The 22,261-nt window shown below is 42.9% G+C and overlaps 1 protein-coding gene across 4 annotated transcripts in view; it reads right to left on the bottom strand.

Moving 5' to 3' along the window:
* The window catches only part of PAN3 (poly(A) specific ribonuclease subunit PAN3), a 157,120-nt gene extending 136,778 nt beyond the window's left edge, over positions 1-20,342 (bottom strand). For 3 of the 4 annotated variants that reach the window (XM_004054310.5, XM_055359726.2, XM_055359727.2), the window contains exon 1: positions 19,688-20,342. In XM_004054310.5, the coding sequence (XP_004054358.3) occupies positions 19,688-20,105 (418 nt within the window). In that variant the 5' untranslated portion in view covers positions 20,106-20,342. The remainder of the gene's footprint in view (positions 1-19,687) is intronic. The other variant, XM_055359728.2, reaches the window with a different exon arrangement.
* Between the last annotated feature and the right edge of the window lie 1,919 nt (positions 20,343-22,261).

The following is a 22,261-nucleotide window of genomic DNA, read 5'->3' as shown; positions in this document are numbered from 1 at the left end:
ACGCCATTCTCCTGCCTCAGCCTCCTGAGTAGCTGGGACTACAGGTGCCCGCCACCACACCCAACTAATTTTTTGTATATTTAGTAGAGACGGGGTTTCACTGTGTTAGCCAGGATGGTCTTGATCTCCTGACCTCATGATCCACCTGCCTCCGGCCTCCCAAAGTGCTGGGATTACAGGTGTGAGCCACCACGTCCAGCCAATGTTGAGCATTTTTTCATATGCTCATTGGCTGAGTATATGTCTTCTTCTGAAAAGCGTCTGTTCGTGTCCTTTGCCCAGTTTTTAATGGAGTTGTTTTTTGCTTGTTAATTTGTTTAAGTTCCTTATAGATTCTGGGTATCAGACCTTTGTCAGATGCACCATTTACAAATATTTTGTCCTATTCTGTGGGTTGTCTGCTTACTCTACTGATAGTTTCTTCTGCTGTGCTGAAGCTCTTTAATTAGGTCTCATTCATCAATTTTTTGTTGTTGTCGCCATTGCTTTTGGCATCTTCATCAAGAAATCTTTGCCGGGGCGTATGTCCAGAATGGTATTTCCTAGGTTTTCAAGGGTTTTTATAGTTTTAAGTTTTACATTTAAGTCTTTAATCCACCATGAGTTAATTTTTTGTATATGGTGTAACAAAGGTGTCCAGTTTCAATCTTTTGAATATGGCTAGCCAGTTATCTCAGCACCATTTACTGAACAGGAAGTCCTTTCCCCATTGCTCGTTTTTGTCAACTCCGTGGAAGATCAGATGGTTGTAGGTGTGAGGCTTTATTTCTGGGCTCTCTGTTCTGTTCTATTGGTCTATGTCACTGTTTTTGTACCAGTACCACGCTGTTTTGATTACTACGGCCTTGAAGTATAGTTTGAAATCAGGTAATGTGATGCTCTGCTCTTTTTGCGTAGGATTGCTTTGGCTATTCAGGCTGTTTTTTTGGTTCCATATGAATTTCAGAACAGTCTTTTCTAATTCTGTGAAGAGTGTCATTGGCAGGTTGATAGGAAAAGCATTGAATATTTATTTTGTTTTGGGCAGTATGGCCATTTTAACAATATTGATTCTTCCTATCCATGAGCATCGAATGTTTTTGCATTTGTGTCATCTCTGATTTATTTTAGCAGTGTTTCCTAATTATCATTGTAGAGCTCTTTCACCTCCCTGGTTAGCTGTATTCCTAGGTATTTTATTTTTCACGGCTATTGTGAATAGGATTGCATTCTTGATTTGGCACTCAGCTTGGATGCTGTTGGTGTATAGATATGCTACGGATTTTTGTACATTGATTTTGTATCCTGAAACTTTGCTGAAGTTGTTTGTCAGATTTAGGAGCTTCTGGGCAGAGACTACGAGGTTTTCTAGGTATAAAATCATATCATATACAGAAATAGTTTGACTTCCTCTCTTCTTATTTGGATGCCTTTTATTTCTTTCTCTTGCCTGATTGCTCTGGCTAGGACTTCTAGTACTATGTCGAATAGCAGTGTTGAGAGTAGGCATCCTTGTCTTGTTCCAGTTCTCAAGCTTTTGCCCATTCAGTTATGATGCTGGCTGTGGGTTTGTCATACATGGCTCTCATTATTTTGAAGTGTGTTCCTTCAACGCCTAGTTTATTGAGGGTTTTTAACATGAAGGGACGTTGAATTTTACTGAAAACCTTTTCTACATCTATTGAGATGATAATATGGTTGTTTTTAGCTCTGTTTATGTGACGGGTAACATTTATTGATTTGTGTATGCCCGACCAGTCTTGCAACTCAAGGGTAAAGCCTACTTGTTCATGGTGATTTAGCTTTTTTTTTTTGGACAGGATCTCACTCTGTTGTCCAGGTTGGAGTACCATGGCCCAATCTCAGCTCACTGCAACCTCTGCCTCCCAGGCCCAAGCCATCCTTCCACCTCAGCTTCTCAAGTAGCTGGAACTACAGGCGTGTGCCACCACACCCAGCTAATTTTTAAAATTTTTTGATAGACATAGGTACTCACCATGTTACACAGGCTGGTCTTGAACTCCTGGCCTCAAGCCATCTACCTGCCTTGGCTACCAAAGTGCTGAGACTACAGGCCTAAGCTACTGCTCCCGGCCTGGTGGACTAGCTTTTTGTTATGCTGCTGGATTCAGTTTGCTAGTATTTTGTTGAAGATTTTTGCATCTATGTTTATCAAGGATATTGGCCTGAAGTTTTCGTTTTTTGTGGAGTCTCTGCCAGGTTTTGGTATCAGGATGATGCTGATCATTGAATGAGATAGGGAGGAATCCCCTCCTCTTCCATTTTTTTGAATAGTTTCAGTAGGAATTGTACCAGCTCTTTATATTAATACGTCTGGTAGAATTCAGCTTTGAGTCCATTTGGTCCTGGGGTTTTTCTGGTGGGTAGGTTTTTTATTACTGATTCAATTTCAGAATTCATTCTTGCTCTGTTCAGGGTTTCAATTTCTCTCTGGTTCGATCTTAGGAGGTATATTTCCAGGAATATATCCATTTATTGTAGGTTTTCTACCCTACATGCATAGAGGTGTTCATAATAGTCTCTGAGGGTTTTTTGTATTTCTGTGGGGTAGGTGGTAATGTCCCCTTTGTCATTTCTGACTGTGTTTATTTGGATCTTCTTTTTTCTGTATTAGTCTAGTTAGCAGTCTAGCAATCTTATTTATTATATTAAATAACCAACTTCTCTTTTCACTGATCTTTTGCATGGTTTCTTGCACCTCAACTTTATTCAGTTCAGCTCTGATTTTGGTTATTTCTTGTCTTCTGCCAGCTTTGGGGGTGGTAAAACACAGATCTTATCATATCACTTACTAGCATAACCTAGAAGGGCCTTCACAACGTGGCCACAGCTTATTATCTGGTACCACTCTCCATAATTGGCCTATTCTCTAATCACATCAGATGACTACAAAACTATGAATAGAGCTTCCTCTCAAAATCTGTGTCTTTTCTCATCTACCTAGAATGCCCTTTTCTACCAGGTATGTATGCCTCATACATCTTTTGAAAAATATTTCAAATATCACCTCTCAAAATATCCCAGAACAGAGTTTGTTATACATTTTATGTATATGTGTGTGTATATATGAGATGTGTATATATATATCATACATGTCATAATTTATAATGTCAAACTCCTTTATTAATCTATGCACTCACAAATGACCAGAGCCATGTCCGATACATCTTTGTTTTTTAATTTTTATTTTTTTTCGAGATGGAGTCTCACTCTGTTGCCCAGGCTGGAACGCACTGGCGCCATCTCAGCTCACTGCAGCCTCCACCTCCCAGGGTCAAGCAAATCTCCTTCCTCAGCCTCCCAGTGGCTGAGAATACAGACACATGCCACCACCCCTGGCTAATTTTTTGTATTTTTGGTAGAGACGGGTTTCACCATGTTGGCCAGGCTGGTCTCAAACTCCTGACCTCAAGTGATTCACCCGCCTCGGCCTCCCGAAGTGCTGGGATTACAGGCCACTGTGTCCGGCCTGATATGTCTTTGTATTCCCCAATATCTATATGATAGCTAGCACAAAAATGTTAAATATATGTTTAATAATTAAACTACATTCTCTAGTCAGTGCCTAGAGAACATATATACTATGTCATTTAGTAAACAGTGAGTTACCTGCAGAGGTATCAGACCTCCAGGTAACTTTCCTCCAGGGAGGAAAGTTAACATTGTTTTAAAAACCGCAAAGTCGCCGGGCGCGGTGGCTCACGCCTGTAATCCCAGCACTTTGGGAGGCCGAGGCGGGTGGATCACGAGGTCAGGAGATCGAGACCACAGTGAAACCCCGTCTCTACTGAAAAAAAAAAAAAAAATACAAAAAATTAGCCAGGCGTGGTGGTGGGTGACTGTACTCCCAGCTACTTGGGAGGCTGAGGCAGGAGAATGGCGTGAACCCGGGAGGTGGAGCTTGCAGTGAGCCGAGATCGCGCCACTGCACTACAACCTGGATGACAGAGCGAGACTCCGTCTCAAAAAAAACAGAAAAGAAAAAAAAAACCTGCAAAGTCAGGCCGAGCGTGGTGGCTCACACCTGTAATCCTAGCACTTCGGGAGGCTAAAGTGGGTGGATTGCCTGAGGTCAGGAGTTCGAGACCAGCCTGGCTAACATGACGAAACCCTGTCTCTACTAAAAATACAAAAAATTAGCTGGGCGTAGTGGCGGGCACCTGTAATCCCAGCTACTTGGGAGGCTGAGGCGGGAGACTCACTTGAACCCTAGAGGCAGAGGTTGCAGTGAGCCAAAATCGTGCCATTGTACTCCACCCTGGGCGACAAGAGTGAAACTCTGTCTCAAAATAAATAAATATATAAAAAATACAAACTGCAAGGTCTGTCTGGCAAACTGGCTCTTAAGGAAGTTGTCGTATCTATGCACCAAGATAGCCACAGCAAGGTCTATAGTAAGAAAAAAAAAAACAAAAAAATCCCGAAACAGAAATTTTAGATGAATCAAGTGGCTTAACGACAGGTACCCAGCTGAGATCCCACTGTTTCACTGGAGTGTATACAGTACACTGTTTTGACCTAAACATGTTTATGATATGCATTATTACCTAGCCTTTTCAATCAGAAAAGAACTGCAGTGCAGTAAGACTCTGGTAAAAACAGCTGATTCTGGGGAGTGCTGCAATACCATACACATTCCAAGATGAACTTACTACAAACTTGAACATCAACAACTAAATAAATTGGGTTCTTGGGTGAAGCTATTTAGTATCATCAATCTGAATACTCACCAAAAAATATCCTTCAATAAAGCAGTTTTAGTTTGAGATCTATGCCAAGATAATTACTATTTTCTACATAATCGAAAGCTGCCAATAAAGCAATAAATGGCCTAAAAAGTTTTCCATTACTGTTTTCTAGTAATGTGGCTAGAAATTTAATAACAGAGAGAAAATTTTATTTCTAAAACCAGCTTACTTGTCACGTAAAGTATCAGCTTAAGATCATCCAAACCCATGGATGAGCTCAGAAGGCTAATGCTGAATTTTGGAGAAACTAGCAAACCACATGCATTTCCAATTATTTTGCTAAATCTTGTAGTAAGCTAGCATCTGGAAGGTTGGGTTTCGGTTCGTCTTTTGTACGTGTGTATGTTAGTTATCTTTACTGATTCTTTTTCTGATTATAAGAGACTTGAGGAAAAAATATTCAGAAATATAGAAATCGAAGTTTCCCATCATGCCACCACAGAAATACTAACATTAACAACTCAGTGCTGTCTCTAGATCTTTTCTTCTTACATATCTTTTAAAAGTGTATTATGACTGGGGATGGTGGCTCACACCTGTAATTTCAGCACTTCTGGAGGCCGAGGCAGGAGGACAACAAGGTCAAGAGATTGAGACCATCCTGGCCAACATGGTGAAATCCCGTCTCTACTAAAAAAAATACAAAAATTAGCCAGGCATGGTGGTGGGTGCCTATAATCCCAGCTACTCGGCAGGCTGAGGCAGGAGAATCGCTTGAACCCAGGATGCGGAGGTTACAGTGAGCCGAGATCACGCCATTGCACTCCAGGCTGGCAACAGAGCGAGACTTGGTCTCAAAAAAAAAAAAAAAAAAAAAAAGCATATTATACATAGTTTTGTAACTTCTTCTTCCTATTTAGTAATATATTTTAAGCATCTTGTCTGTATATAAAACTCTTGCTTGTTTTTACTGCTGTATGATATCCTGCTATATGGATAACACCCTTACTAACGGGAATTTCACTATTTTCAACTTTTCCCTACGTCAGATCAGCTGCGGTGAATAACTCTGTACATATATCCTGTGTTTCCATAGAATGAGTCTAACAATAAACTATTGTGCCAAAGGATGTGGACATCTTAAATTTTAATGAATACTGACCTCTAAAAGCGTCATACCAGAGTGTCTTTTCCCCCCCATACCCACACAAACACTAGGTATCAACAATCTTTGTGCTCTTATCAACTTGAAAGGTAAAACATAAATAAGTGAATGCCTGTTTTAATTTGCTTTTATTCACTTGTTAGGAACTTTTATATACCTATTGGCTGGCCATTTGTATTTCTTCTGTAAACTGCCAGAGTTTCTGAAGAGCTGTCATTTTTTCAAACGGGACATTTATCTTTAGCTCCATGCTAACCTAACCATACAAAGGTAGCTAATTAGAATAATCTAGCAAACACTGAATGTTCATCTCACAAAAGGACTCAACTGTAATAAGATACACATTTTTTTTTTTGTTTTTTGGGTTTTTTTTCATGGAGTTTCACTCTTGTTGCCCAAGCTGGAGTGCAATAGCGCCATCTCGGCTCACTCCAACCTCCGCCTCCTGGGTTCAAGCGATTCTCTTGCCTCAGCCTCCTGAGTAGCTGGGATTACAGGCGCCCACCATCACGCCCAGCTAATTTTTGTGTTTTTAGTAGAGACACGGTTTCACCAGGTTGGCCAGGCTGGTCTCAAACTCCTGACCTAAGGCGATCCACCCCCCTCACCTTCCCAAAGTACTGGGATTACAGGCATGAGCCACAGGGCCCAGCCTCCGACTTCAATTTCTTAAGGTCATATAGCAGGGGACAGACAGAGGATTTGTAATTGTTTGCTTATTAAAACTAGCCTTTTAAGTGCTAGTTTTAACCTGTCAAATGAAAACAGTATCTATCTCATGAAATAGTTATTAAACGTGATGGGATAGTGTATGCAAATATATATATGGCATGACTGGCACATATGTAGAACCCAAATGTTACTTACCTATTCTTTCTTTCTCCTAAAAAAAAAGAAAATAGCCTACTGATTTATCAATAGATTTGTGTTTCCCAAGTTCTTATAGAAGCCATATTCCTTGAACTCATATAGTTCCATGATTTTAAATGCCATGTATACACTGAAGACTTGAAGTTTATCATCTCCAGTCCTAATCTCTCTCAAGAACTCCAGGCTTGTATCTACCTACCTCCTCAAAATCTCCACTTGAACGGCTAATATATCTCTCAAAGTAACATGTTCAAAACCAAACTCCTGATCTGCTCTCCCATATTTGCTCTGTCTGCAGCCTTCCTCATCTCAGCTGGCATCAAGTCCATCCATAACCTTTCACACTCTTGAAACAAACCCTTGACTCCTCTCTCCAATGCCCTACATTCCAAGTGAAATTATATTGGTTCTACCTGGAAAACATGTCTGAAATCTGACTAGTTCTTGCCATTTTCAATGCTGTAACCTGCCTAAACCACCATCATCTCAGCATCTCTTGCTGGATTACTGCAAATAATCTCCTAAATTCTCTCTTGCCCTCTTGCCACAGAACTTTTTTTTTTTTTTTTTTTTGAGACGGAGTCTGGCTGTGTCGCCTAGGCTGGAGTGCAGTGGCGCAATCCTGGCTCAATGCAAGCTCCGACTCCCAGGTTCATGTGATTCTCCTGCCTCAGCCTGCCGAGTAGCTGGGACTACAGGTGCCCACCACCATGCCCGGCTAATTTTTTGTATTTTTAGTAGAGACGGGGTTTCACCGTGTTAGCCAGGATGGTCTTGATCTCCTGACCTGATGATCTGCCCACCTCGGCCTCCCAAAGTGCTGGGATTACAGGCATGAGCCACCACACCCGGCCCACAGAACTCTTTTAAAACCTTAGATTCTATCACTCCTTTTGACACAAAATAAAAGCAAAAATCCTAATTCTTCCCTGTTCCTCACTCCACACCAATCTATTAGCCTTCTATCCCTCTGCCTGAGATACTCTTTCTCCTGATGACTGGCTTGGCTATCATTCTCCAGTCTACACTCAAATTTCAACCCCAGTGAGGTTTACCTTGATATCCCTATTTCATTCTATAACAACCCTATTCCTACACTTCCACTGCCTCTTACTCTATAACCTTTTTGTTTTTAGTAGGACTTGCCATCTGTTAACATACTATACAATTACTGGGGTTATATTTATAAATACTGTCGGCTTTACCCATTAAGAGGTAAGGTCCACAAAAGAAGGGATTTTTCTTTAATCTATTTGGTTCACTAAGATATCCTAAGAACCTAAAACAGTACCTAACAAACACTCAATAAATGTTTATTAACCAATTAAATGAATTAATCTCCATTTATTATTAGCCCAAATTACACTAAGCTGAATGCTTGTCATAGAATCTAAGTTTTTCAAAGATATTACCTATATATACATTAAATCTTTTTTTTTTTTTTGGAGACAGAGTCTCGCTCTGTCGCCTAGGCTGGAGGGCAGTGGTGTGATCTCGGCTCACTGCAAGTTCCGCCTCCCGGGTTCATGCCATTCTCCTGCCTCAGCCTCCCCAGTAGCTGGTACTACAGGTGTCCGTCACCGCGCCCACCACCACGCCTGGCTAATTTTTTGTATTTTTAGTAGAGACAGGGTTTCACCATGTTAGCCAGGATGGTCTCGATCTCCTGACCTCATGATCTGCCCGCCTCGGCCTCCCAAAGTGCTGGATTACAGGCATGAGCCACAGTGCCCGGCCCACATTAAATCTTTTTATAATATATATCATATCTGAGGACCTCGCTAAAAATTTTCTTTAAATGCTGCCTTACTAATTTTCCAAAGTTTTGGGAGTAGGCAGAAGATTCCCTGTCCCATCATGTATCAAGGAGGCTCTTCTTCAGAGATAGCTGACATATTGCCACAGCATCTATGAACCATAAAAACTGACTTATGGAATTTAAAGGCCTCATTCCATTTTGTCCTTCTTCACCGTGATCTCATCTCTCAATCAAGTATACCATCAAATTCAGGAACATCAGTATTACAGCAGAGTAAACTTAGAGGAGCAAAATAAGAAAGTTAAAATAAAGACATATAAAGTCCTTTCCAGCTTTTTCCAACTATATAACTGCTGTATTTGATATCTCTAAAAGCAGCGTAAGATATCTATATAAAGAATGTAGGCTTGGCATGGTGGCTTATGCCTGTAATCCCAGCACAACACTTTGGCCGACTAAGGTGAGAGGTTCACTTGAGGCCAGGAGCTCAAGACCATCCTGGGCAACACAGCAAGACCCTGTCTCTACAAAAAAATTTAAAAAATTAGTCAGGTGTGGTTGCCTGTCCCTGTAGACCTAACTACTAAGGAGGCTGAGGCAAGAGGGTAACTTGAGCCCAGGAGTTCAAGGGTGCATGCAGTGAGCTACAAGTGTGCCACTGCACTATAGCCTGGGTGACAGAGCAAGACCTCTAAAAACAAAGCAAAACAAACAAAACATGAATGTAGATCGACTAGTAAATAATCAATAACAATATAATTTTATTACATACCCAAATGAAACTTTCTAGCGACTACTAGGCTACTTACAAATATGAACTTATTAAGTTACCAAAGACGTGATTTATGTAACTATTTCTAGATATGTGAGCCATTGGGGAGAAAAATTTTACTGGGGCAGATATGAATGAATATTTCAAGTATCTTATTTTCAACCAATGGTATATAAATACGGTGGGTTTCTTTTTTCTTTTTTTTGGAGACAGGGTCTTGCTGGAGGGCAGTGGCGTGATCACGGCTCACTGCATCCTCTACCTCCTAGGTCTCCTGGGTTCAAGCAATCCTCTCACATCAGCCTCCTGAGTAGCTGGGACTACAGGTGCACCACCAAGCCTAGCTAATTTTTTTTATTTTTAGTAGAAACAGAGTCTCACTACATTGCCCAGGCTGGGCTCAAACTTCTGAGCTCAAGCAATCTTCCTGTCTCGGCCTTCCAAAGTACTAGGATTACAGGTATGAGTCGCCACACCCCACACAGTGTTTTTTTTAAATGTATCAAGTGTGAACCAGATTACTGAAGACTCTACATGCTCCTTAAGTATATATCACATAATTGTGTAAATGTATATGTAAATAAATATACATAGTACATTAAAACATAACTTTGTGCCAACATTTGTAATAGCAAGACTATAAACCACTGAAATATCCATTATAAAGAATCTAATAATATAAACATATAATGGAATATTTACACAGCCACGAGAAAGAATAAAGTAGATTTCTGTGTGTGAATGTGGAACAAACTACAAGATAAGCCATTAGGTAAGAAAATTCAGAGTACATTAGGCTTCCACGTGTGCACTCATGCATATGTGTATATATGTGTGTTAATGTGTTAGACATAGAGAAATATAAACATATGAATAATAGTATAGGCAAAGAATATTTGTCAGTGGCTACCCCAAATAAGCTAGAAAGAGTGTCTTTGGGAGACAGGGATCAGGTAACTAGGGAGGGAAGGAGGCTATTTTTCACTATGTACCCTTTTGCGCTATTTAAATTTTTAACCTGTGCATGTATTACATTTCTAATTCCAAAAACAAGATATTGTTCTTATTTTTCTGACACTGGCATTTTTTTAAATATTAAAAATATATAACCAGGCATGGTGGTACATGCCTGTAGTCCCAGCTACTCAGTGGACTGAGGAGAGAGATTTGCTAGAGCCCAGGAGTTCAACGCTGCAGCGAGCTATGATTGTACCACAGTACTCCAGCCTGGGCAAATGAGCAAGACCCCATCTCTAAAATATATCACGCTATAATTTAAAACTAGCTTTAGGCAGGGTGTGGTGGTCTTTAATTCCAACATCCTCGGAGGCCGAGACAGGAGGATCACTTGAGCCCAGGAGTTAGAGAACAGCCTGGGAAACACAGGGAGACCCCATCTCCACAAAAAATTTAAAAATGAGCTGGACACGGTGGCTTATGCCTGTAGTCTCAGCTACTTGGGAGGCTGAGGCAGAAGAATCGCTTGAGCCCAGCAAGTCGAGACTGCAAAGAGCTGTGATCACACCACTGCACTCCAGCATGGGAAACAGAGCAAGACTTTGTCTCAAAAAGAAAAGAAAAAAAAATCAAACTAGCTTTAGAAAAATAAGAACAGTATCTTTATTTTTTACAGAAAAAGCAAGAGAGAGAATGCCAAAAGAGATATCAGAAAAGACAAAGCTTTTTTCAGGGAAGAGGGCTATTACCTACATGCCAACTGACTCAGCCAGGATTAGTGAGATCTGCATATCCTTACTTAGACAATTCCCAACTGACTATGATGGTTTGACTTTATGATGATGTGAAAAATGATATGAGTTCAGTAGAAACCATATTTCAGATTTTGAGGTTTAATCTTTTCCCAGGTTAGTGATTCGTGGTATCATACTATGTCACAAAGTTGCACAATGGCAGCAGGCTACAGCTCCCAGTGAACCACTCAATTAGGAGGGTAAACAACTGATACGGTATACTGTGCTGTCAGGTAATTTTGCCCAACTGTAGCTAATGTAAGCATTCTGGGCCTATTTAAGGTAGGCTAGGCTAAGCTATGATGTTTGATGGGTTAGGTGAATTAAACGCACTTTCAACTTAACAATAGTTTCTACTTAACAAGGGTTTTATTGGGATGTAACTATTTTAAGTCAGTACTGTTATGTCAAAAATGCGTTTCATGCCTGAATAAACTCATCCTAAAGTCAAAAACTGGAAGTCGAATCATCGTAAATCTAGATGTTCCTTGACTTATGGATGGGGCTACATTCTGATAAATGAATTGTAAATTCAAAATGTGGGGACCATCTGCAAAGAAATGTATTTTCACACAGACCGAATGACTAGCCAAAGGCTAGTTTTATTTTGTAAGAAACTGCAATAAAATTAAAATTTCGGTCCGGTACTAATTACTAAGTACTGAAATGAGACACAAACATATATTGATTTGTTGGTAACAATGTTTCGGTCGATAACAAACCAAATGTATGACGGTGATCACATAAAACAGTAACACTATATTTTTACTGTACCTTTTCTATTTTTTTCTTTTCCTTTTTTTTTTTTTTTTTTGAGACAGAGTCTTGCTTTGTCACCAGGCTGGAATGCAGTGGCACGATCTCAGGTCACTGCAACCCTGCAACCTCTGCCTCCCGGGTTCAAGCAATTCTCCTGCCTCAGCCTCCCGAGTAGCTGGGACTACAGGCGTGCTCCACCACGCCCAGCTAAGTTTTTGTATTTTTAGTAGAGACAGGCTTTCTCCATGTTGGCCAGGATGGTCTGTATCTCTTGACCTCATGATCCGCCTGCCTTGGCCTCCCAAAGTATCAGGATTACAGGTGTGAGCCACCACGCCTGGCCTGTTTAAATGTTTTAATACACAAATACTTACCTTTGTATACCACTGCCTAAAGTATTCAGTACAGTAACAGGCTGTACAAATTTGTGGCCTAGAAGCAACAGGTTATAGACCATATCACCTAGCATGCAGTAGGCTATACCATCTAGGTTTGGGTGCTCCCATACCTAGATAATATAGCCAGGAGAGAGCCCTCACCAGGAACCCAACTCCTCACCTGGGACTTCCAACCTCTGAAAGTCTGAGAAAATACATTTCTGTTGTTTAAACCACCTAGCCACTCAAGTTCCTGGATCTATAGGGGGAGGAGGGGTAGGGGGAAGTTAACTATCCAGCCTATAATATTTTCTTTTGGCAACCCAAGCTAATATGAGAGAGAGAGAGAGACAGAGACAGAGAAAGAGAGGAAAAAATATATATAGTATATGCAGGTATATATGGTATACATATATTTTAATATATATACTAGATATATGTCTATACCATAGAATGTGTAGAAAAGATCTAAACACACAGACTATTAATAATGATTAACCCTGGACAATAAGATGAGGAGACTGATTTATTTTGACTTTATACACTTCTATTCCAATGTAAATTTTTACCAAAAAAGTGTACCTTTCATCATGTAAAAACTCAGGGCCAAGCATGGTGACTCACACCTGCAATCCCAGCACTTTGGGAGGCTGAGGCAGCCTTGAAGTTAGGGGTTCGAGACCAGCCTGGCCAACATGGTGAAACCCTCATCTCTACTAAAAATATAAAAATTAGCTGGGCGTGGTGGCGCAAGCCTGTAATCCCAGCTACTCAGGAGGCCGAGACATGAGAATTGAGAATCATTTGAACCTGGGAGGTCGAGGCTGCAGTGTGCCAAAATTGCGCCACTGCACTCCAGCCTGGGTGACAGAGGGAAACTGTCTCAAAAAAAAAAAAAAAAATTAGCTTGGCACGGTGGCTCCCACCTGTCATCCCAGCTACTTCAGAGACCAAGGCAGGAGTATTGCTTGAGGCCAGAAATTCAAGGCCAGCCCCCATCTCCTTACAAAAAAATTAAAAGTTAAAAACAAATTAGGCTAGGCACAGTGGGTCACGCCTATAATCCTAGCACTTTGGGAGGTCAAGGTGAGCAGATTGCTTGAGGTCAGGAGTTTGAGACCCACCTGGCCAACATGGTGAAACCCTGTCTCTACTAAAAAGGCAAAGAAATTAGCCAGGCATGGTGGCATGCGCCTGTTAGTCCAGCTACTCACGAGTCTATGACATGAGAATCGCTTGAACCCAGGAGGCGGAGGTTGCAGTGAGCAGAGATCACACCACTGCACTCCAGCCTGGGTGATAGAGTGAGACTCTGTCTCAAAAAATTGTCAAAAAAAAGTCAAAAAATTGAAAGCCAAACCATTAAGTTAGGCACGATCTGTAATATGTACACACACACACACACACATGCAAGTGCAAATAAGACCGCGGAAATGTGAACAAGTAGACTACAGCAATCAATACTGGCCATGATACTGTACTACAGCCACAAAAGATGTTACTATCCTTTATAAAAGAAGAGTACATGAGATATCCGTATTGTATCTTACAATTTCGGGTGATTCTACAATTATCTCAAAATAAAAAGTTCATTTAAAATTGGGGGAAAAATTCCTCAAAATGGCATATAAAAGGATGATATTGGGCCAGGCGCGGTGGCTCACGCCTGTAGTCCCAGCGCTTTCGGAGGCCGAGGCAGGTGGATCACGAGGTCAGGAGTTCAAGACCAGCCTGGCCAAGATGGTGAAACCCCATCTCTACTAAAAATACGAGAATTAGCCAGTCGCGGTGGCAGGCTCCTGTAATCCCAGCTACTTGGGAGGCTGAGGCAGGAGAACCGCTTGAACCTGGGCAGCAGAGGTTGCAGTGAGCCAAGATCGCGCCAGTGCACTCCATCCTGGGCTACAGAGTGAGGCTCTGAGGAAAAAAAAAAAAAAAAGGATGATGTTTTGGTTTGCTTTTGATAATCATTTATCTTCTTAAAGGGTCATTTCAAATGCACTTTCAGTCTATGATCATACCACTCTGAACACGCCCGATCTCATCAAATGCACTTTTAAAGGAAAAAGTGCTTTATTCGTTAACTGAATCTTACCTGGAGTTATGTTATCCCTCGAGTTTTCCTCATAAAACTTATTGAAACCGGCCGGGCCCAGTGGCTCACGCCTGTAATCCCAGCACTTTGGGAGGCCAAGGCGGGTGGATCATGAGGTCAGGAGATCGAGACCATCCTGGCTAACACGGTGAAACCCCGTCTCTACTAAAAATACAAAAAAATTATCCGGGCATGGGGGCGGGCGCCTGTAGTCCCAGCTACTCGGGAGGCTGAGGCAGGAATGGCGTGAACCCGGGAGGCGGAGCTTGCAGTGAGCCGAGACTGCGCCACTGCACTCCAGCCTGGGAGACAGAGCGAGACTCCATATCAAAAAAAAAAAAAAACAACTTATCGAAACCAAGTATTACCTTATAGATGTTTATAGCCCCACTATAATGTAAACTCCATTAGGGCTGAATTATGTTTTTTTGTTGCTGTTGTTGTTCCTATCACCTAAATCAGAGCTTACCACCTTGGAAGCAGGATATTAAATGAGTGAAATGAACAGTATTATAAAGCCTTTGTGATATACTAAGTATATTATTCCAATAAAAATGTTTAAACTTATGCCAGCTATCCTAACAGCAAATCGCCAGTACTCACTTCTCTGTCACTTAGTATAGGTTTGTGGGATGAAAAGGCTAGTCTTGGCTTAAACAAAAACAGCTTTGCCACACGCTACACGTTACATACTCCAAAGCTAACATTTGAACTTCAAGTTATCCATGGCACTGCTCTCCTCCATTTGGACAATCACAATTCAATAATCTGTAGCTATTTTACTAGTCTTCAATGTATGCCCTCAAAAATTTGAAGAAGGAAATATAGAGGTTAACTATAGATTATTAATATTTAATAATAGCAATAACTAACACTGAAACCTCAATATGTGCAGGCAATGCCATGCAATTTTCATAACATTTCCATTTTCCAGATGAGAAAAACTGAGGCTTAAAGGTTAAAAATTCGTTCAGTCACAAAGCTAGTCAAAGAGCCAGGATTCTATCTGAAACATGTCTTATTCACTAGTAACTACATTAGGAGAATTGAAAAGTGTATTTTGGTAAATTAAAACTACTGGGTTTCGAATAATGAACATAAAATACAAATATTGGCATAATAAATATTTTACCTGTTAAAAATTGTACACTTTGAAGATTAAAGCCATTTTGAAAATCTAGCCAGTTGAAAATATTAGAATTACATCATTAAATGTCAAGAATCGATAATGCAGTTGAATACAAATCAAATCACTCTTAAGCCTTAGAAAAATCCCAAGACTAACAGAAATACAAAATGTTAAGTAAGCTACGCATGGTACGGCATACCTGTAGTCCCAGCTACTCAGGAGGCTGAGGTGCTAGGATCACTTGAGCCCAGGAGTTGGAGTCCAACCTAGACAACATAGCAAGAACTCCCAACGCCCCCTCAAAAAAAAAAAAAACAAAAACAAAAACAAAAAACCAAATTGCAGTTTCCTTATAAGGTTGAAACATCATTGCAACTAAGTGTATCAAGAAAAAGCCTTTGTGCTTCAGTTTTCCAATGGTTGCAAAATAAAGATAAAGTTTTCTCATGCACCCACCTCCAAGGTTTTAACACTATCTGAAACACCAACAAAACAAAAACAATTCTGCAAATGTGAAGTGCTAAAGTTAGAGTCAAAACCTCAAATGCCTAGATATAAAAGTCATCCAGTTAGGGAATGAGTCAAAATGGAGAGAATTATGCTCTATCAACATCTCTAATTCCAACACAGGTAAGAGACATCCTTAAAGGGAAACCAGAAATTTGTACTTCTATATTAAATCTTTTGTTTCTTTTGTTGTCAAATAATTCAATCAAAACCCACAAACATGGAAATTAAAAACACTAAATTATGGTATATATGGTGGCTCACAGGGTAGGCAGATCGCTTTGAGCCCAGAAGTTTGAGACCGGCCTGGGCAACATGGGGAAACCTCATCTCCACCAAAAATACAAAATAATTAGAGGTGCTTGGTAGCCAGTGCCTGTGGTCCCTGTCTCAAAAAAAAAAAAAAAAAAAAAAATTGTCATCTATTTTAACTGCCTCACACACATAATTAACAAATGAAGGCCAGATGTGGTAGCTCACACCTATAATCCCAGTACTTTGAGAAGTCAAGGCAGGAGATTGCTAGAGCCCAGGAGTTCGAAACCAGCCTGGACAACACAGCAAGACATCATCTCTTTAAAATAAAATAAACGGATCAATACTGTCTCAAAACACACTGAATAAGAATACAGTAAAAGGTAGAAAGCAGTCTAAAAAATGAACAATAAGTGTAAAAACTCAAAAAAGCCATACAATTACCAACACAACCTTTTTTCCTGATTCCTGAGCAACATTATTTCCCACTCCTTGGTATCTCTCAGTAATACCTAGGTTGTGATTCCTTATGAAGAAATCTCCATCCATAAGGAATTACTGAGAGATACCAAGAAGCCTATCACAGAAAAGAGGAGCCTTAGGCTTCAGCCAGACAAGCTAAAGCAAACACTACAGAATCCAAATACATAAATCAACTATTTAATCAGACAACTTTTACTAACAAGTGACAAAGTATTAATTTTAAAATACCTTTTCAGCATTAACTGCCTGTCCTCTCAAGTCCCTATATCTCAATTATTTTCCTAAGATGTCCCACCTTTGAGCCACTGCTGATATTTTTTCCTCCACCTTAAGGGTACTTACCTTCCCCTCCCATCTTCATCTGCTTACATCCTGTCCTCTTTCAAGTCTCAGCCCTACTACCTATTGTGTGTTAATTAGAAAATCCTCGGCCAGGTGCGGTGGCTCCCGCCAGTAATCCCTAGGAGGCCGAGGCAGGCGGATCACCTGAGATCGGAGTTTGAGACCAGCCTGACCAACATGAAGAAACCCCGTGTCTACTAAAACTACAATATTAGCTGAGCGTGGTGGTGCATGCCTGTAATCCCAGCTACTAGGGAGTCTGAGGCAGGAGAATCTCTTGAACCCGGGAGGCAGAGGTTGCGGTGAGCCGAGATCACTAGATTGCACTCCAGCCTCGGAAACAAGAGGGAAACTCCGTCTCAAAAAAAAAAAAAAAAGAAAAAGAAAATCCTAGAATGATCGTCAGAGCTGTCTGTCAGGAATAAGATTAATAGATAAATAAAACTTTAAAAGTTTTTTTAAAAAGAAAATCCTAGAAAGAACACCTATGAAGTCTAACACCAGCATTTTAAAAAGTGCCTCTTTCTGGCCAGCACAGTGGCTCACACCTGTAATCTCAGCACTTTGGGAGGCCGAGGCGGGAGGATCACCTGAGGTCAGGAGTTCCAGACCCACCTGGCCAACATGGCGAAACCCCGTCTCTACTAAAAATACAAAAATAAGCCGGTCATGGTGGCGCATGCCTGTAAAACCCCGCTACTTGGGAGGCTGAGGCAGGAGAATTGCTTGAACCTGGGAGGTAGAGGTTGCCGTGAGCCGAGATCGCACCACTGCACTTCAGCCTGGGCGACAAGCAAGCCTCCGTCTCAAAAAAAAAAAAAAAAAGTGTCTCTGTCAGTAAGAAAACTATTGTTCAGTGTCATTGGTTACTAATCAAACATTACTACTGAGTCACGACTCACACATCCAGCAAAAGTTTAACCTGAAAATGCAAAGTTGATGCTCGAAAGTGATAAAATTCCACCCATAAGTAACCATTTGTTTTACAAAACATCTGAATTTACAAATTAATTTTCTTAGCATTATCAGCCTCAGCAAATATATCTTCATTAAAGTCAAGCCCATCACAACAAATGAAACACTTCTATAAAAGAAAAAGAAAGAAGAGAGAAAGGAGAAAAGAAAAGAACAGAACAGAACAGCACTTGGCCCAGCATGGTGCCTCACTCCTGTAATCCCAGCACTTTGGGAGGCCCAGGCAGGAAGATCGCTTGAGCCCAGGAGTTCCAGACCAGCTTGGGCAACATAGGAAGATCCCGTCTCGAAAGAAAAAGCAAGAAAGCAAAACCCCGGGGAAAATATTAAATAATCGTCATAGACCAATTAAATGCTAAAACTTCCTATCAGGTTCATTAACAGTGTTTAAGAAAAAGACAAAACGTTCTCATGTACAAATTGAACTGCCAATCAGATTATTTTAAGATCTAGTTCTCCAGAATTCCCAAGAAAGTAGGACTCCTATTTGGTTTAGAAACGCTCAATATACTAAGAAACAAAACAGGGACATCTGGCACCGGCTCTATTCGTAAAGGCAACATTCTCCAATAGATTACGCTCACATTCAATTGTAAACTCCACTAACAACTAAAAAGCTTCAGGTCAATAGATAACAACACACTGAGAGGCTGAGGAGGACAGATCACTTGAGGTCAGCAGTTTGAGACCAGCCTGGCCAACACAACGAGACTACTATCTCAACTAAAACTACAAAAAATTATCTGGCCGTGGTGGCGCGCGCCTGTAGTCCCAGCTACTCCGTAGGCAGAGGCAACAGAATCGCTTGAACTCGGGAGGCGGAGGTTGCAGTGAGCTGAGATCGCGCAACTGCACTCCAGCCTGAGCGACAGGGCGAGACTCTCTCCAAAAACAACAACAACAACAACAACAAAACAACACATGAAAAAGAAAAATAAACAGCCTTAAGATGTCCCCACCCAAGTGCTCAGTCGCACATAAACGCAGGCTGCACATGACATGCATTCAAGACACAATGCTAAGAGTTTGCTTGATACAAAGCTATAGAAGACAGGATCCCAGCTGACACCAGCAAACTTATTCTAGCTTTCAGGGAAACTCAGATGAAATGCGTCTTTGTGAAATCCCTACTCTAAACTCTCGATTAAACCTGAGCACACACTGAACGCGACAGTCCGCTCCCTCCTAATCCTTAGAAAGCATTTCCTGCCTGCAAAACCTTTCTCCCGCAAGCCTTCTACAAACTTTTTCCGTTCTTTCAACCTACTCCACGAAGCCTTAAGCCCGCCCCTCACCTCCCGCCCCCTACACACACACACACACACACACACACAAACACACCCCTCCCCACTAGGGAACCTCAACACTCTGCAGACGCCACTCCACAAGGGCACGCAAAACACATGTGCCTGCAAACCCAGCCCCTTTCCACACCCCCCGGAAACGACACCCCCTTTCTCACACTCCGCACGCCACAGCCCATCCCCCTTCCTCCCCGCCCCCACTCACATCACCCCAGTCCTCCCACCCACGTTCCCGGGAACCCAACCTCCCCGCGCTCTCCGACTTGCCGAAGGCAGTGGGGAGGGGAAGCAGGAAGAAGGAAGGAGGTCTCAGGCCCGGCCTAGGCCTCTCAGACCGCCTTGGGAGGTGAGGGGGGGAGCCCGCGGGCCGTGCTCAGCTCCCGTCGGCAGCAGGGCCTCATCCGGCCCAGGCCTGCCCTCCGCCGCCGCGGCCCGCCCCGCCCGAGAAACACTCACTTGCCAGCCGCGGTCCATCGAGTCCCCCGCTGCTGCCTCCTCCGCCGGCTGCGGCTCCGGTCCCCGGGTCCCCCAGGTCCGGCTTCTTGGGCCCGGAGGGCGGCCCAGCTCCCCCGCCCGGCGGAAAGCCGGCCACGGGTGCACCAGCCAGAGCCAGGGGGACGCTGTTGCTATGGAGGCCGAGGCCCGGGGCAGCCCCGGCGGCAGGGTCCTCATGCAGGAACTGACACTCCTCCCCGTAGAAGCAAGTCTTATCCTTAGCGTAGTAGCGGCAGTACTTCAGCTTCACTCCTACCGCCGCCCCGCCGGGGACACCCCCGACCCCCGGCGGGGCCACCACCGCCACCGCCGCCGCCAGCGAGGAGGAGGAAGGGGAGGCGGCGGCCGAGGGGGGCGGGAGGCCGCCGCCACTGTTCATGGCAACGTCGCAGCCTCGTCTTCCGCCGCCGCCCGAGGAGCCGCCGCCGCCGCCGCCACCATAGACGGGGGAGGAAAGGAAGACGCTGCCGGTGCCGGATAAAAGCCTGGGCGGGTGGGTCTGTCCCGCTGCGGGAGCCGGAGCCGCCCGGGGAGAAGGGGGAGGGGAGAGGGGAGGGAGGAGGGGGTAGAAGGAGGGAGGGTAGGGGGAGAGTTGGGATTCTCTCACTCACTCTCTCGTTCTCTTTTCTTAAAGGGGCCGCGCGGGACGACGGGGTGGGCGCGCGGGCCCAGACGGGGACTTCGAGGGCGCGGGCAGGGGAAGAGGGAGCGGCAGCGGCAAGTGGGTGGGGAGGGCGGAGGGGCCGGTTTATTTTTAAATTCTGCCTCCACTCGCTCTCTCGCGCTCTGGTTCCTCCGAGTTGTTTATTCCATTTTCCTCTTCCTGAGACGGCCGTCGCCGCTGCGCGTGCGCGCCGAGACGCGAGGGCTTATGGGTAGCGGGAGCGCTAGGGGAAGCCTGGCCGGCGTCGGGCCCCCGGGGGCATCCGCGAGCTATCGGCGGTTGGACCGGCGGCTCTCGGTGGCGTTCTGGACGCGGATCTGGCGCCGAAGTTCTCACGAGACCTGATACCTTCCTTATTTGTATATTCTCTTACTTAAAAAGCCAGATGTCTTTTTTTTTTTCATTGAAAAGAGAAAATTGACAACGTAAACGGTCGTTTGGAGGGGCCACCTGGGGACGCGGCCCGAGCCCTGGCTCTACCTGAAGAATATCTTCTATTTGCCACACTTCCTCTCCCCGTTTCCTTTCTTCGCCCCTCTCCTCTTTCCCCTTCCCCTCGAAGGTAATGAGAACTACTGGACCAATTACGCTAACCTCTTGGCTCTTTGTCAAAAAATGGAGCCAAAAAGGTTGATTTAGACAGACCCCCTGCTCAGTGCAGCACCTGTTATTCTCTGTATTTATATTACCAAGGGCCTTCGGTAAATTATGAAAAATAGGATGCCACCTGGGACAACACTGCTTAGACAGCACTGGAAGACCTTTATAAATATACTAGGTTGCTTTTCTCCAATCAGCCTAGCCTTGATTTGAAAGTCATTTTTTTTTTTTTTTGAGACGGTGAAATTCATTTTTAAAAGATAGTTTTAACCTCAGCGATCTCTGATGTTTGCGCTAATACCCTTTTAAAGGCTTTCAGAAATTTTGAAGAATTGCTATGAAAGGAAAAGTAACATTCTAGTTTTTCTCTGTAAAAGAGGTTCACAAACGGCAGATCGCTGTTATGAAAAGGAGGGGCGGAAGTATTTAAGGAATTGTGGCAAACAAAGTCACAGAAGAATGGATATAAGCAAAAGTAGCACACTGAAAAAAATGGGGAAAAGTGGAGTCTAGATCACAAACTGGTAAGCTTGGTGATGTTCTGTAGCCAAATTCGAAGGTAATAACATTGTATTATGGCTTTCTGTTTAAAAGCAGTTTCGCTTATTTGATTATTCAACAAATCTTTATTAACACGCATTACGTGTACCAGAAACTGTGGTACACGTAACTGTGGAGCTGGGGAAGCAAAAGTGAACATGCCGCCTTAAGTGAGTTCAGATGGCTTATCTTCCGGTGGGGGAGGCATCAAGTACACAGGTCCGTTGTAAACCAATGTCTTAAGTGCTAACCTTATCACATTTGCTATTAGAGGATATTAAACATGTTAGACTTCTTGGAGAAAGTTGATACTTTCATGTTCCAAGTTTGGGAACATCATTGAATTCAGACAGATCTGGATTGAAACAGATTAAAGTGCCTACACTTTAATAGCTGTGTTCCTCTCAGTTAATTGCTTCATTTCTCTGTGCCTTGTCTGTACACCTGGATTAAGAATAGTACCTACTTCATAAAGTATAACTAATAATGTATATAAACTGTCCCATGCCTAATAAGAATTCGGTAGGTTGTAACTATTATTAATAGTATTGGCCAGGCACAGTGGCTCACGCCTGTAATCCCAGCACTTTGGGAGGCCAAGGCGGGTGGATCACCTGAGATCAGGAGTTCGAGACCAGTCTGGCCAGCCTGGTGAAACACCGTCTCTACTAAAAATACAAAAAAATTAGCTGGGCGTGGTGGCGAGCGCCTGTGATCCCAGCTACTGGGGA

The sequence above is a fragment of the Gorilla gorilla genome, chromosome 14 (genome assembly GCF_029281585.2).
Source record: "Gorilla gorilla gorilla isolate KB3781 chromosome 14, NHGRI_mGorGor1-v2.1_pri, whole genome shotgun sequence".
Lineage (NCBI taxonomy): Eukaryota > Metazoa > Chordata > Mammalia > Primates > Hominidae > Gorilla > Gorilla gorilla.
Note: the sequence above shows the minus strand (reverse complement) of the source record. Positions and strands in the feature narration are given on the sequence as shown.